Below are 14,921 nucleotides of genomic sequence, written 5' to 3' on the forward strand. Positions count from 1 at the left end.
AGTCCTGCATCAGACAGCAACACACAATGACTCGGTGTCATCGGTTTTGCTCCCGTGATCAACTGATGTGTGGTTTCAGTGTTTATCCAGCCCCACTAATATTAATTCCACTATCCTTTTCTGAGGCTGAAAGAAATTGTGGGAGGGTGGAAACATCAGTTATTGGCATCGCACTAAAACTTTTGTTCTTGTCCTCAAATAAATAAACTGCATTTGAAAAGTGGCTGTATTTGGTTCTACTTTCAGCATCACATACTTTGTGCTTTCTTGGCATCACGTATTCATGGAAGATGCAGGGAAAACTGTTGTGTAATTTTGCCACAGTCCTCAAGAGGATCACAAAAACTTGTTTATTAATCATAGTTCTTCATCGAAAAGTTAACAGAATAACTATTCCCAGACATAACATGTATTTCCTTTCTGGACAAGTAAGCTGTCACATGAGCTTGTTCTGTTTTACGTAGCTGTGCTGTTTCTGCCTCCTCTTCCCTTTGTTGCTCTTTGGGCTTTCTGAAGATCTGGATCCATGAAATGGGGGTGGGCGGTAGGATCCAGATTCCGTACGACAGATCTAGCGATCTTGTATTAATTCACAGAAAAAGGAGAGACGGAGCTCCTTTCTGTGTCCCTGTCATCTTTCTGTCCTGTGTGTATTTAGTCGTTAATCTGAGTACCTTTTTGTGGGTGATCATGTATCAGCTGACTGACCACTGCAGCCTTTCACAATAAAGTGTTTATATCTTGGTTACCATGGCAACAGCTTGTGCATGATTTTGGTACTTTGACTGAGCTGTGAATGTGGTTTTCTGAAACAATATCAGTTGCATTGCTATGAAACTATAGAAAAAGAAAGTACTTGGATGTGCATTATATTTGAGGCATTTTTGAACCAAAATCCATCTGGTTTATGTTGTTAACTGTACAGAGTGTACTCAGATTTGTTTGTGTGTTCCCTAGATACACAAGTTGTGTGTATGTGTGTGTGGTATTGCATTTACTCATATCCTCTTAAGTGAAGTAAAATGACTTACACACATTTTCTGAACCGCTCATCCCATACGGGGTTATGGGGAACCGGAGCCTACCCAGCAACGCAGGGCGTAAGGCGGAGGGGGAGGGGACACACCCAGGACGGGACGCCAGTCCGTCGCAAGGCACCCCAAGCGGGACTCGAACCCCAGACCCACTGGAGAGCAGGACCCGGTCCAACCCACTGCGCCACCGCACCCCCCTAAGATGACTTATTGAAGGCAAATTGTTTTGGGGGCAAAAATCTTTGAGTTTTCATTTCTTATACCAGGATACCACAGTATTGCCTGCTTGGAAAGATAGACGATAGTCATTTTCCGGCAGTATTTACCTCTGGTAGTTTTGACGGCATTATCATGTGGAGTTACCAGTAATTTGTTGTCTTCGGTAACTGGAATTGACACAGCGGTGCAGAAGATACACAAATGTCTGAAAAATAAGCTCGTGAAGAATCATAATTTTTCATACCTGTTTCAGGCTACAGGCACTCAGATACAACATGCTGCAGGGTAAAAATATGGTTTGAAACTAAGCAAATCGTGTAAATGAATAAAGCAGATGCTACCATGTCTAGTGAAACGTGGGATGGTCGGTGTAGTACTTGGGAGATAAAGAAATGTCACTGTAGCTCATCTGAGGTTCATCAGAGGAGGACATTGATTCTGTCGTTTACTCTTGTGTGGACTCTTGAGAAGTGATTTAAACTGACAGTATCATGATGATGTTGGGCCTTGCTTTGTTCCCTTTTTAGGTATTTTCTGCCTGTCCTTGGCCAGGTTTGTGGAGATGGAGTTCCAGAAAATGTTGGCAGTTGTCCAGGGCCCTGAACTATCAGGACAGAGGGAGATGCTGTGAGGTTTGGCAAAGAAGGGGCCAGAACTCCATGTCCCTTGGTTGCAGCAGCAGCATCGCTAGATCTGTCGCACGGAAGGGGAGACGTCTATCTGGTGTATCTTTATTTTTACACCACTGACTCAGTAGTTTATTGTGAAGTACTTTTGGTTTGAGGGAGGCATCTCAGTGGTCATAGCATGTCCATTGATTGATTCAATTCATCGATGCAACCAATAAATCAGACAAGCTGTTGCATGAGGTGCCTGATGGCCCTGCAGCAAGGAGGTGCTTTAACTATATGAAGCAACCAGATAAATCTAATGAATTCAAACAGTAGAAGCATTTGGTCTGTACACTATCACTTTTGTTAATTGTCTCCTCCTCCTGTTCTGAGAGTGTTCTGCATCACCTGCCTGCTCAGCCATGACTCAGCAACTCAGTGGCTTTGGGGCATTAAGAAGAGGTCGGGAGGATGCTACCTCTGCCACGCAGTCCGTGACTTGGCGTTGCTGTTCCGCTCCCTCCTGGGGCTCTGCCAACGCCACCAGATAAACAAGCATGAAAAAGCAACAAACAGAGATTAAGGTTGGTGGGTATGGTAATGTGTAAAAGCAGGGCGCCACTGAATTCTCTCTGCCTGGAGTAACGGGAGACGACACAGCCCCTGGGCATGGTTTACTCCTACGGAAGGGGCATGCAGACAGCCTCCTATTATAGGTGCTCCAGAGTGGTCAGCACTCTACTATTAAAGCTGGACAACAGGGACATCAGCTGGTGTTATTACAGCCGGTCTGTCTTAGTGCTTCCACAGCCTTTCCACCACTCTTTTGGGTTATTTAAACTCACAGCTAGTTTCACATTTCTGAACTTTTCTGAGATGCAAAATTCATCCCTCACGTTCATGTAAACATCAGCCTTCATTAGCACTGCAACTTTTTACACTCCCACACACACTTCTGTTTGCCAGATATGAGGCTTTTTAGTACCAACCGAACATCCTTTGAATGCAACAAAGTACCAAAGTATTGTTGCTGACTGCACCATATGGCTTGTGTATCCTTTTTCAAAGTGATACTTCCAGCAGGAGAGTTCACCATGCTGCAAAGTACTCTTGATATGTTGCCTTGCTATGGCTTCGCAAAAATCCGATACCTTTGCTTCACTCCAATAGCCTCCACGCATCTCAAGCAAAAAGAGCATCTTTGGAATGAGGTGAAATGTGATGTTAGCAGACTGAATCTGCTGCCAGCCAGTGTAAAAACTGTGAAGCTGTCAAGACAGTGTGGAGTGGGAACCCTGTGGATTGTGACCATCAACTTCTTGCTGAATTCATGGTGTTTGGGAGGCAAACGGGGGGTCTTACTACATTATACTAGCAAGGTGTATGTGAAAAAGTGGCCAATCAATGTATGTTGTTTGCTTCATGGGAAGATGGATGTGTGGACAGGAACATCTGTGCCTTTGGGCGTTTCCCTGCTTTTTACTGTGGTGAAGGCAGCTGGTTAGAGCTGTTTGAGCTTGCCCCTGATCTGTAGCTCACCTCCCTCTCCTGCAGGCTGGGGCTCAGCTTGAGAGTAAGTATCCTCAACGAAAGGGCTTTAGCTTTGGGAAATGCTGCTGCTAACAATGCTTTAATTAAAATTCCCTTGCCCTGACAATGCGAGTGTGCTCCAGGCACATCCTGCAGGAGCCAAAGCGCTTGCTGATGGAAGTGGCTTCGCCAACAGGTCATCTGCTGTCATTTGTCTGTGACCAGAATGGCTGTGGTAAAATGTTTTCACTTCAGTTTTACGCAAGCTCGTGTTTCTTCTTCTATAAGATGCCAATATTCCACATGTACTGTCATGCCTTTATAATACCAGGTGCAATGCAAAACAGACTTTCAGTGTTGCTTTGAACATGAAGCTGCCTCCTCCTCCTCCCAGATCCCAAACCAGGCCAGAGTTCACCAGAATCTCTGCAGGCGTTCAGGGTAGGATTCACCAAATAATGGATGAGTCACTTCAGCCCTCACACCATCTGGTCTCCATGTCTCACTGAATCAGTTACTCACCTGAATTTAACTTGGATGTTGGTCCTGGAGAGAGTATTCAGTAGGCACCAAGTAGGAGTGCAGGCTAGTGACCTTGCACAGCTTTGCTTTTGGTGTTAAAAAAAATCTTTCAAGCACTGAATCATGAAGTTTACCTCATTGCCGGCACAGGCTCTAATGCAGTCATTAACGCGAGTCTGAGAGTAACTGGCCATGAGAAATGGCAGTCTCCTTGACCCTCAGCTGTGTAAACGCTGGCCATAGGCTGGCATCTGCTGAACAGGTAGAGCCACTCTGAGGTTACAGGTTCAGACACCATTATAAATACATGCATGTGATGTTTCGAAAAGGTGACAAGTTCTGCAAGATGAGGTTGAATCATTAAGCCCACTTTGAAATCTTAAAGTGATCTCTCTCCATGGCAGCCGCCTTCAGCTACAGCAGCTTGTGTGGCTTGCAGACTCACTTTGCCCATGATCTTTTAAGTCCATGTAAGGTGTAATCCTCATGCACTATAACTTCAAGATCATGCCCAAATAAACCTTTACGCAGCTACTCCTGTAATTTAGCGCAAATGTTTATATGTATCTCCAAAAAAAATTTACTAGGAAGGTTATCGGGTATTGTGGATATTCTGATAGTTTTATGCAACTACTCATGTGGTGGAAAGAAACAAACTGCACTTAATCACATGTCTGCATCTAAGTTTCTCTTCCTGCTGATGTTATGCACACATTTTCAATGTACTTCGCTTTGGAGAAAAGTGCTAAATGAATATACATGTAAATGTAATATGAAGCAATATTTACTTTCCCTCCTCTACCCCTTCTGAGTTTTTTTTTTTTTTTTTTAAAAGTTAACTGGTGGCAGGACTTTGTAAAATTTTTCTGTTGCAGTACAAAGTCAAGCAGAGAAGAAAATACAGGTGATCCCCAATTTATGTTGGTTTGACTTTACGATGGTGAGCTGGTGATAGACATTCAGTAGAAACCATACTTTGAATTTTGATTCCTGCACTCAGGGAAATGATATGGTGCGATACTCTCTCGCGATGCTGGGCAGTGATCCACATCTCCCATTCTGCCACGCGGTTGTGTTTTGTGCATCCATAATGTCACAAACGTCCATCTGCGTCTCCTGCTACCGGTGGTAAGAAGAAGAGGAAGGCAGTTACTCTTGAGGAGAAACTCCAGATAATTGCCCAGCATGAAGGTGGTAAGCCCGTAATGGCCATCGCACGTATGCTAGGCTACGATATTTGGTAGGTTAGGTGTATTAAATGCATTCTCGACTTATGATATTTTTGACTTACGATGGGTTTTGAGGAATGTAACAAACCTGGGGACCACCCCTAGTTAAAAATAACTAGTGGCAAGGAACCAACCCCGGGGACCAGATGTAGTTGAAATTAAACTGTGAAATGTTTGAAAAATCTCAAATGTTTGTAATATGAGGTACAAGTTCATGTGTATCTCTATATGGTAAGAGTTGCCTGGAAAATGTGGTATGGTGGTAATGGTTAGAACAGTTGGAGGAAAAAGGAGAATGAACTGGAGCCAGATGGATGGACCTATTTACGACAATGGACGCACTGCTCTCAGTGTTAAGGACACAAGTGAAGCTGTCCTTGACTCGGTGCCCCTAAACAACAACTGTATTGTATGGAATACATAATTTTGTGCATTTACATTTATTCATTTAGCTGATGCTTTTTTGCAAAGCAACTTACAATGTTAAGCAAATTATGGCTATTTACCCATTTATATAGTTGGGTAATTTTTGCTGGCCTTATTCAGTGCAAGTACCTTGTTCAAGGGTACTACAGCAGTAGGTGAGATTTGAGTATACTCTATGTTCATATAGAATTTTTCTGTGAGATGTATGTTGCTTTGGAGAAAAGCATGTGATACATGAATAAATGTAAATAAATATAGCGGCGCTTCAACCTGTTGCATTTGAACTTACAACCATCTGGTGACACACCGCTTCTTGGACTGGGCTGTATTGCACCTGAAGAGTTGCAGTGGTCCTGGATGCTTTGAGGGATTCTTCCGGTGTTACTTATCATTCTCTGTAACGTGTGTGTCCTCTAGGATGAACTCTGTGGACATTTCCCCAGATGAACCGTAAAGAGAGAGAGAGAGAGAGACTGTTTTTAGTGAATTTACGGCGAACTCAAGTCCTCACCTCTGTGTCTGTTCTCCAGCTTGGATCTCTGGCACCACGATGCTCAGTTTGACATTCACACCGCATGTTCCCGTAGCATTTGGATTGCTGAGCGTTGAGCTGTTCGTGTCTGCAGATCTTGCCCCGCTGTGGCTGAATACCAAACAGGTCGTCCCAAATTAAACATGCCGCAGGGATGCATGTTTACCTGTATTTAACTTGAACAAAGAACTTTGCGATCGATTTTTGGAGACAAAGGGGAAATCAGTGTTGTGCCATGTTATTGCGGTCGTTTGAAACGGATGCCACGTGACATGGGACCCATGAGAACTGCCACCTGCGTGAGGTTACGGCATCCATCAGTGCATTAGCTGCACAGTCTGCGGGATCTGACCCCGGGTCAGAGAGACGGTTTCAGAAACAGCCGCGGAATAATAAACTGTGTCCACGGGCTAATCAGGAGACGTGATGATGGTTCAAAACCTGCTCTCAAGATGCCTTGCTTTGTGGAATCTTATAAATCATAATTTGTGTTTTTCTTCAGTTGGAGTGGTTCTTATAACTGTACCAGCATTTTAATTCCTTCATTAGTATGTGAGCACAAGATAGCTGAAAGGATTAGCTGCTTTTGCCTGACTAGGGCTGTTAGTTTTACATAATTGGTCCTCACATGTCACCATGCATCTCCAGGCATGCGAGAGGAAATAATGGGGATGTTCACCTTGAATCACATTTTGGAACGGTGATGGGTTTACGGGTACAAGGTGTTGGGGTTTAATCCTTACGCTCTAACGAAGCACTGGCTACTATTTATGGAAACGCTGCTTAGAGGTGTGAATTTTTTTTTTTTTTTTTTTTTCTCCCCCCCTCCTTAACTCAGTCCTCCAGAATGCCATTCCTGAATGTTTCAGCTCGGTGCGCAGAGAGCGCTGAGGTTTTACATGGAGCCGGTGGAGCAGAAATGGAAGTGTACCAAAGCCCATGGAAAACCTGTCCCACACAAAAGGGGTCTGTGGCAGAGCAACATCCCCGTGTGTCTGTGGCGGCGGGGATGTACGTGCCCTGGAAGCAAGCAGCTGACCACTGGGTCTGTAAACAAGCCCAGGGAGTTCTCAGAAAACCAAATGTCTTCCAAAGGAAAAGGAACTCAGAAGGAAACGAGAATGAAAACAAAAGGCCTTGGAGTGACACGGGCGATAAATTCCCCTCTGGGCTCCAGGAGAAGGGCTGGCGGAGGCCCCTGGCTGTGGATGCGCTCTGTGTGTGTGTGTGTGTGTGTGTGTGTGTGTGTGTGTGTGGTGGGGGGGGTGCTTCTGCTAGATAGCTGCTGATAGCCTCCATCTGTGTGGTAGTACAGAATGGTGGGAGCCTTCTCCATCAGCCAGTGCCGGAATGCTGGCTTTTCCCCAAAGCTCGCATTGCTGTACCTTGTAGGTAGGTGTGCTCAGTCCCGCTGTGGCCGGACAAAAAAAAAAAAAAAAAAAAAAAACGGTTGCTCTGGATCAGGTGTGTCAATCCCTGCTACTCAAGGGTCTTGAGGTACGCATATTTTTACTCTACCGTTACACTTACTTGGTTCTCTAATTTTTTGAATTTGTATGAAACTCACTGAACTGAAACCTAAAGGACTCAGAGGCTAGAAAGTCACTTATTTTCCTATGTGGCAGCAGGTGGCGTAGTGATTATAGCCAATTGACTCGGGTTTCAGTCCAACCTCCCGCTGTAGTACCTGCTAAGGTACTTGCCCTGAACTGAGACAGTAAAAATTACACTGCTGCCTGGATAATTGTAAGGAGAATAACACTGTCACTTTGGCAAAAATCTAAATAAACAAATGTAAATGGCTTATTTCCAGTTCGGTTGTTCGTTCAGTTGTACCGTCTTACTTGGTGTTAAATACCATCAAGTCGATGTCGACTCCTGGTGACCACGTGAGCAGCGTCTCCGGAATATTTTGTCGTCCTCCTACTTCCATAGGGTGTTTTTAATGGGTTGCTGATCATCATCCTCTTTTTGCCTTCCGCTTCTCTAGGCATTGCAGTCTTTCTGAGAAAATAGTGTTGTCATCACCTGTCCGAAGTAGGAGAACCTCTGTCTCATAGATTTTTGTGCTTGTAGTTAGTTCTGATTTAATTTGTCTGGGCGGCACGGTGGCACAGCAAGTTGCGCTGCTGTCTCACAGCGTCTGGGTGGCGCGAGAGGACGTGGGTTTGATTCCTGCTCAATCTGTGTGGAGTTTGCATGTTCTCCCTGTGTCTGCTTGGGCTTCCTCTGGGGGCTCAGGTTTCCTCCCACAGCCCAAAGATGTGCTGTTCAGGTTCCCCCATAGTGTGTGAGTGACAGAGAGTGTGTTCCACTGATGTATGGATGAGTGACCCATTGTAGGTAGTGTATCTAGCAGTGTAAATGACCTTGGTGAATAAGGTGTGTGGACTGATAACACTACATAGAGTTCATTGGAAGTCGCTTTGGATAAAAGCATCTGCTAAATAAGTAAATGTAAATTTGATCCGAGGTCCATCGCTTTCAGTCCACTGTCTCAATACACACTTCAAAATGACATAAAACTACATCCTTCTCTACTTGTAGTCTCTTAACTGGATTGCTTTTTTAATCTCAAACTTAAATTATAACTTCTTTCTCCTGGTTTTTCTGAATGACTCAGCTCTGAAGACCTCAGTGGAGACCTTACATATGCTCACTGTCCACCAGACCTTCTGCCTCACATGTGTTTTCATTCAGAGTGATTAAAAGGCATCATAAGCTCTGGAATGCCCAAACACTGCAGCTCTGGAGTTGTGACATGCCATCTCCTAGAACTTAGACACACAGATGGTGAATCAGCCTCCTCCTCTGCAACAGCAACCTAACAGGACCTCTGGCTGCGTCGTAACTGCTGAACATGTCACCGGAGCATTTTTATGGAGTTTTCACCATTGGCCTTTGGTGTCTGTGACCTGTGAACCTGGGCAAACCAGGTCAAAGCCAACAAGCGCAGACTCACCGGTCCTGCAGGTGACACTTGGGGGTTTAAACCAGCAACTTCCAGTTGTTGCCCTTAGTCGTCGGGGCCCCGTGCTTCCCGGCAGCGTCTCCGAGAGCTGTTCTCATAAAGCAAAGGAGCGCTGCCGATGTCTGATATGAAATATGAGGAGTAATTGGTCCCGGTCGCGACAGGCCGCAGCGTGGACCTTTAGAGGTGTCCCAGCTCTTTATGAAAGGAGCCAACCTCCTCTGTAGTCGGGGGAGCGCTAAATGAGTTCAAACGAAAAGGTAATGAATTCAGTCAAGTGATCATACGGTGAAGCGGAATATGAAGTCCTTCGCTCTTAGGGCACTATCTGAGGCACGTTGCTCCATTGCATTACTTTATGAAGAATGACCCCCTTGAAGGTAGTAAGTGACAAATGAAATACACTACATGTTACATGGAGACACACTATTGCCCACATGGGGCCCTCAGCTTCATCTTAAATAGAATAGTTAGCAGAATCTAGAATCATTTGTGCTGACTCCCGTGATTTATATTCTCTGTTGTTGGAAATACAGTTTGTGTGCCTCAAGACTGAAATGGGGATATTTGCTCCCAAAACTGGAGAGAGGGAGCAAGTTGACAGAGGAATGACGTGTGTGCCTTTGCCAGAATGACAGACGAGGTGCGCGCTTCTGCCGTCGGAACTAAAAACACTGTAAAAGGTGTTCAAGAAAATACTGTACGGCTGTATAGTGCTACCGGACTGCCTACTTAGCGAATCGAGTGTCTTCAGCTCTGTCCGTCTGGTGAAATGTACTTTTCTTTACTGAGTCGTGTGCCGTTTTTGTGAAATTTATCTGTCAAAAGGATAAATGTAAATATCGCTTCTACAGTATGGTGCTCTGTTTTCTACAGCAACATAGACACATTTGCTGTTACTGCATCCAATTCAATATGTTCAGCGCACCAACGGCATCCTAAATGTACTTTTCACTTTAAGGTGCTCTAAAATGTTGAACTGTAAATAAATCCACATCTTGCGCAGCCCTCTGTACTGTCTACTTGTGAAGGTGCGCAGTTGTGCTGCTTACGGCCTCTCTTTTGCACACGTGGCTGTAGCAGATGGCAGCAAAATTGTGTAATTGGTACGTACGGCCATCCAGCACAGACTTTACACCGGTTCTCCTGACCCCCGGAAGGGTAACAGAAATGGCCTTTTGGCCCCCAGCTCCAGCAGGATTGGTGAGGGGATGAGGTGAGAGGATGTTCAGGTTCCCCCATAGTGTGTCAGTGAGAGTGTGTTCCACTGATGTATGGATGAGTGACCCATTGCAAGTAGTGTATTTAGCAGTGTAAGTCTTCGGGTGCTCTGGTTTCCTCCCACACTCCAAAGACATGCTGTTCAGGTTCACACGTAGTGTGTGAGTGACAGAGAGTGTATTCCACTAATGTATGGATGAGTGACCCAGCATAAGTAGGGTATCTAGCAATGTGAGTCACCTCGGTGAATAAGGTGTGTGGGCTCATAACGCTACACAGAGTTCACTGGAAGTCGCTTTGGAGAAAAGCATCTGCTACGTGAGTACATGTAAATGTGAAGAGTCTGGCATTTCCCTGCACGCGCTATTCGGCTCTTTTGGCAGGAAAGGCTCACAAAATAGTTGCGCTCGAGTTTTGCCCTTGTAAGGCTAATCGCTCCAGTCTCTACCTACCCAGCTTCCCCTTTCGCTGGGCTGCTGGCTCTCAGATAAGTGCTTTCGTGGGTCTGGTGTCCAGCATTCCTGCAAACCCTCACAGTTCTTCTCTCTAGTTATGCAACACATCTTTCCACATCATTTTAAGAACGCTGAAGATCTCTATTTCAAGAATAATTGTAGATACGTTAACTTTGTAAGTCGCTTTGGAGAGAAGTGCCAGCTAAATGAATAAATGTAAATGAATATTTCGTGATTGACGTATTCCTTATACCTGACTTTTTACATGAATGTTTATAACATCCAGCTATATTTTGAACAGTTTAATGGCGTTCTGTGTTTTATATTTATTCATTTAGCTGATGCTTTTCTCCAAAGCAACTTAGCGTTAATCTGCTTACAATTATTTACCCATTTATACAGCTGGGTAATTTCACAGGACCCATTTAGGGTAAGTACCTTGCTCAAGGGTACTGCAGCTGGAGGTGAGGCTCAAACCTCTGACCTTTGGGCCCAAAGGCATCAGCTCTAAGCACTACACTACTAGCTTTTTACTCAGCAGCAGTTCCAGTAGGCTGTATGGGTAGCGCCTTGGAAGATACAGTGGCACTCTTCGTAGTGACAGATTCAGTCCGTTCTCCTCGAGGAAGGTGAGGAGAAACGTTCGCGGAGGGTTCACCTTGTGCTTCTCTTTCAGAGTCTGGACGAGCTGGATGATGATGACGATGGCAGTCAGAAGGAGCGCAAGAGAGAGGAAGCCCTCACGCAGCACAACACGGCCCAGAACGAGAGCATGTCTTCGGACCTGGGCACTGCCCACTTCTTACAGGTGGGAGGAACTTTTGTTTCGGAAGGTACTTTTTTTGCGTGTTTGCTTGGGTTGGTGTCGTACCCAGATGATTTTAGCAATCTAAGGCGTTGCTATTGTAATACTTGTTACGATCAATGATGTCTGAATAAATTTTTTTTTTTTTCCCCCCTCCCCCTTCCATGTCTAAAGGGTTACGTGGGACCAGTGTAGGGGGTAGGGGAACGTTAACCAATGAAGTGAGTCAAGCAGTTTGACCTGTGGGTTCAGACCTCAGTGACGTGCTGGCATGAGTAATCACAGGACTTCCTCTCAAGGGCTTTTTTTTTTATTATTATTATTTTTTAAGCATTCACTTGCAGCTCCAACAGCTTCATTAATCAGGGTTTAAATGGCGCTCTAAGCACACGGGCCACATCCATACGTGCACCTGCTCTGCACTGTTAAACAGCCGTCAGCTGACAGCGGTGCTTTGCTCCCTCAGCCCGATGTTGACGGGGCGGTGAGTACAGCGCAAGCCCACTTGGTGGTAACCAGTATCGCTCACAAGGCATTTGGCGAGCAAGTTGCATCAGGAAAGGAGCTGCCGTGCCGTCCCAGCTCTTCTACGGCAGATCCCGGAAGATACAGGACGCTTGTCTTCTGGTTTGCTTTCACTCTTCTGCCCAATTTGTCCCCTACAGGTGTTGACCAGATTGTCCAGGTGCACTCAGCCTTTTCACTGTCACGTTGCATTTTACGACATTTTATTGGATTAATAGATCTCAACAGCCCTCACTGGACTTCATGAGGATTTCACCAGAATACCTCTTGGCGCTGCTTATTGAGGGGAATTTTTCTCCTGTGCCTGGTGGAGACGCTACGTGAGGATTGATTGATTTTCTTTGTTTCTTGAGTTTTGCTAGTACCTGCATCCCGCAAAGATCCGTTGTGTTCCTCCGATTTGCACCCATGGTCAGCGTTCGTGATCCACGGACCTCGAGATCAATGGGCTTTCTCTTTCTGTTTCGCTTTGAGTTCTTGCTGTTACGGTTGACAGGCATTCCTGCGGTAAACCTGAAGTTTTTCCTTTTTGTTAGAAATATTTTTCATAAACCAAGCTTACATTTCTTTGTGATTATTTCATCCTGAACATTTTCTCTGAATTTTTTTCTAAGTTTGCTGGAATCCTCATCTTGGCCTCAGATGAAGAGCTTTTTGGAGCATGAAATGGATAAGCGGTGCACAGTGAGAGCTCCGGCAATTAGACGGATTGCTCAAGTGTGATTTTTAAGCAACGCTGAAACCAAGTCCCCCAATGCGTTACCTTTCTGTCTTTTAAGGCCTAACAAACTAGTGCTGTCAGCCTAAAGATGTGCACGGACTTATGCTGGGACATCACCCTGGATGTGCTGAGGAGATGGGTTGGTGAATACCATAACTTCAGTGCTCTGCAAAAGCCTGGCATGCAGTAAGCAGAATGAAGACCTCGTACCTGGGGAAGGTGCTGCGTTCCAGGGACTTTCATTAAAGCCTTGAAAGCTGCGTCAGGATGATGCGCAATTGAAGTTACTGAGTTTTCACCCATGTTAAGGGTCATAACAGGAACACTCAGGACTCCACCGATGGAATGTGTGGATTTATTGCTCGTGTTCAGGAGAAGCAGTGCGGTGAATTGGCCTCTGCTCTGAGTGTGTTTGCGGGGTGCATTAATGGGCAGCAACACACTTACTGTGTGTCTAAACTATGCACGTTCCCTGTAGTGAGTCTATACCGCAGTGGACTCGAATCATTTTTCCATGGTGCCACATACTGCACTTCTGCCACCGCATACCTGGGGACCTGCACTTTTTATTCTTCATAAGTAACCTTGTGTATTCAGGCGTCGCGAAGGCCATTTAGTTTGGCGTCTGGGAGCCACGAAGTTGGCTTGTGTGAAAAATTAAGCTGTCAAAAAATGGTGAGGCATATATATTCTGAAAAGTCACATTTTTCATGCTTGTTGACCGTTACGCTCCGACCGGATTTAAGGCTGTGCAGCCCGTTGGGTTGCGTGTCTGTTGTCGAAAGGGTGTCAAAACATTATTGATGGAAGGTTTTTTCCCTCTTACCTGCTCCGCTGGTGTTTTAATCGCTCGACTCTGCTGTACCCTAATAAACGGCTATTATAGTCGTTCCAGTGGTACAACAACAAGGCTGCTCCCGACGCACCGACAGCTTGCGTCCCGTTACTGCGCTGCTTGTGGTCCATGAGCTGCCTACTAGGTAGCCGTTTCTTTCCGTGCCGGGTGGTCACATTCTCATTTTTATAAGAACGACATGTTGCCTTCCAGACCTGACCACAACCAACAGGGATGTTGTCCTCAGAGTTCGGCGCTCATCCGCTCCCCCTTTCCTCCTCTGAAAACTATACAGCGGGCATCTGATGCCTTGACACGGACAGACAGCCTGGGGAGCGTAGCTCAGCATCCTGCAGACATTTGAAAAACAAGTTCGTGCATTTTGTGGGAAACGAACCGTTAAGCGTTTCTCACGGGGGGGTAGGTAATTGGATGCGACTTTTTAGTTTACAAAGACACGGTCAGAACAAACTGAAACAGTTTTTTTTTTCTCTCTTCTCCCTCCATTTGCCTTTTTATTAATGTATTAATAATCAGCCTGTCATATCCATCGTGACTTGTGAATGAGCTGCTATCATACCTAGTGCCTCATCTCGAATAATTAGATTTCGGTCTTTATCGGCCCTGCTGGTGCGCGTATGCCATGCGCCGCTGTGCGTCTGCACTGGATGTAATACCAAGGGAACATGAGGGCTGTGGTTAGCTTTTAATGAGCAACTCTTCAGGATTAGCATGAACAAATGGTTCCATCTAAGAAGCGAGTTCTGCAGTGATCCTGAGCCCTGAATTCGTAGTACAGAAGAAGTGATGGGTCACCGTGATCCAGAAGAGCCTGAATTTGTTCCCACAGATTAACTGAAAGGGAAAATTGTATGAAATAATGCACTCGCTTTGAGCCATATCTGTCAGCATCAATTTTAATGGTTTTTACAGAGGAAGGCGTTTCATTTTTTTTTTCCCTCTTTGCCGCTAGCCTGTCATCTTGCTAAAAACATGCATAATGCATGCGCACCGTCATGAGCAGAAAGCGGATTTAACAAATCAAAGGGCAAAGGAAAAAAAACTCTTTGGAAGTTTTCTGGCAGGTTCACTTGCTGTGTGTCTGGGAACGGAGACGATTGTTGGCTTTCGCAGCCCTCCGGCCGTTGGACCTGCGGCACAGCGATGCGTCATCACCGTCGCCCATCGTGACACGGAGAATGGAATGTGCCCCGGGTGTCAACGTTCACCGCAAGGGCCGTGCTTTCCTCCTTTCCGGCTCCGCAGTGCTTGAACAAATGTGGAA

General features: G+C 45.5%; 1 protein-coding gene across 1 annotated transcript in view; it reads left to right on the forward strand.

Moving 5' to 3' along the window:
* The window catches only part of LOC108942195 (PRKC apoptosis WT1 regulator protein), a 42,275-nt gene that overhangs the window by 12,049 nt on the left and 15,305 nt on the right, over positions 1-14,921 (forward strand). Inside the window, exon 2 of the mRNA XM_029251641.1 lies at positions 11,427-11,558. Coding sequence (XP_029107474.1) covers positions 11,427-11,558 — 132 coding nt within the window. The remainder of the gene's footprint in view (positions 1-11,426; positions 11,559-14,921) is intronic.

The sequence above is a fragment of the Scleropages formosus genome, chromosome 5 (genome assembly GCF_900964775.1).
Source record: "Scleropages formosus chromosome 5, fSclFor1.1, whole genome shotgun sequence".
Lineage (NCBI taxonomy): Eukaryota > Metazoa > Chordata > Actinopteri > Osteoglossiformes > Osteoglossidae > Scleropages > Scleropages formosus.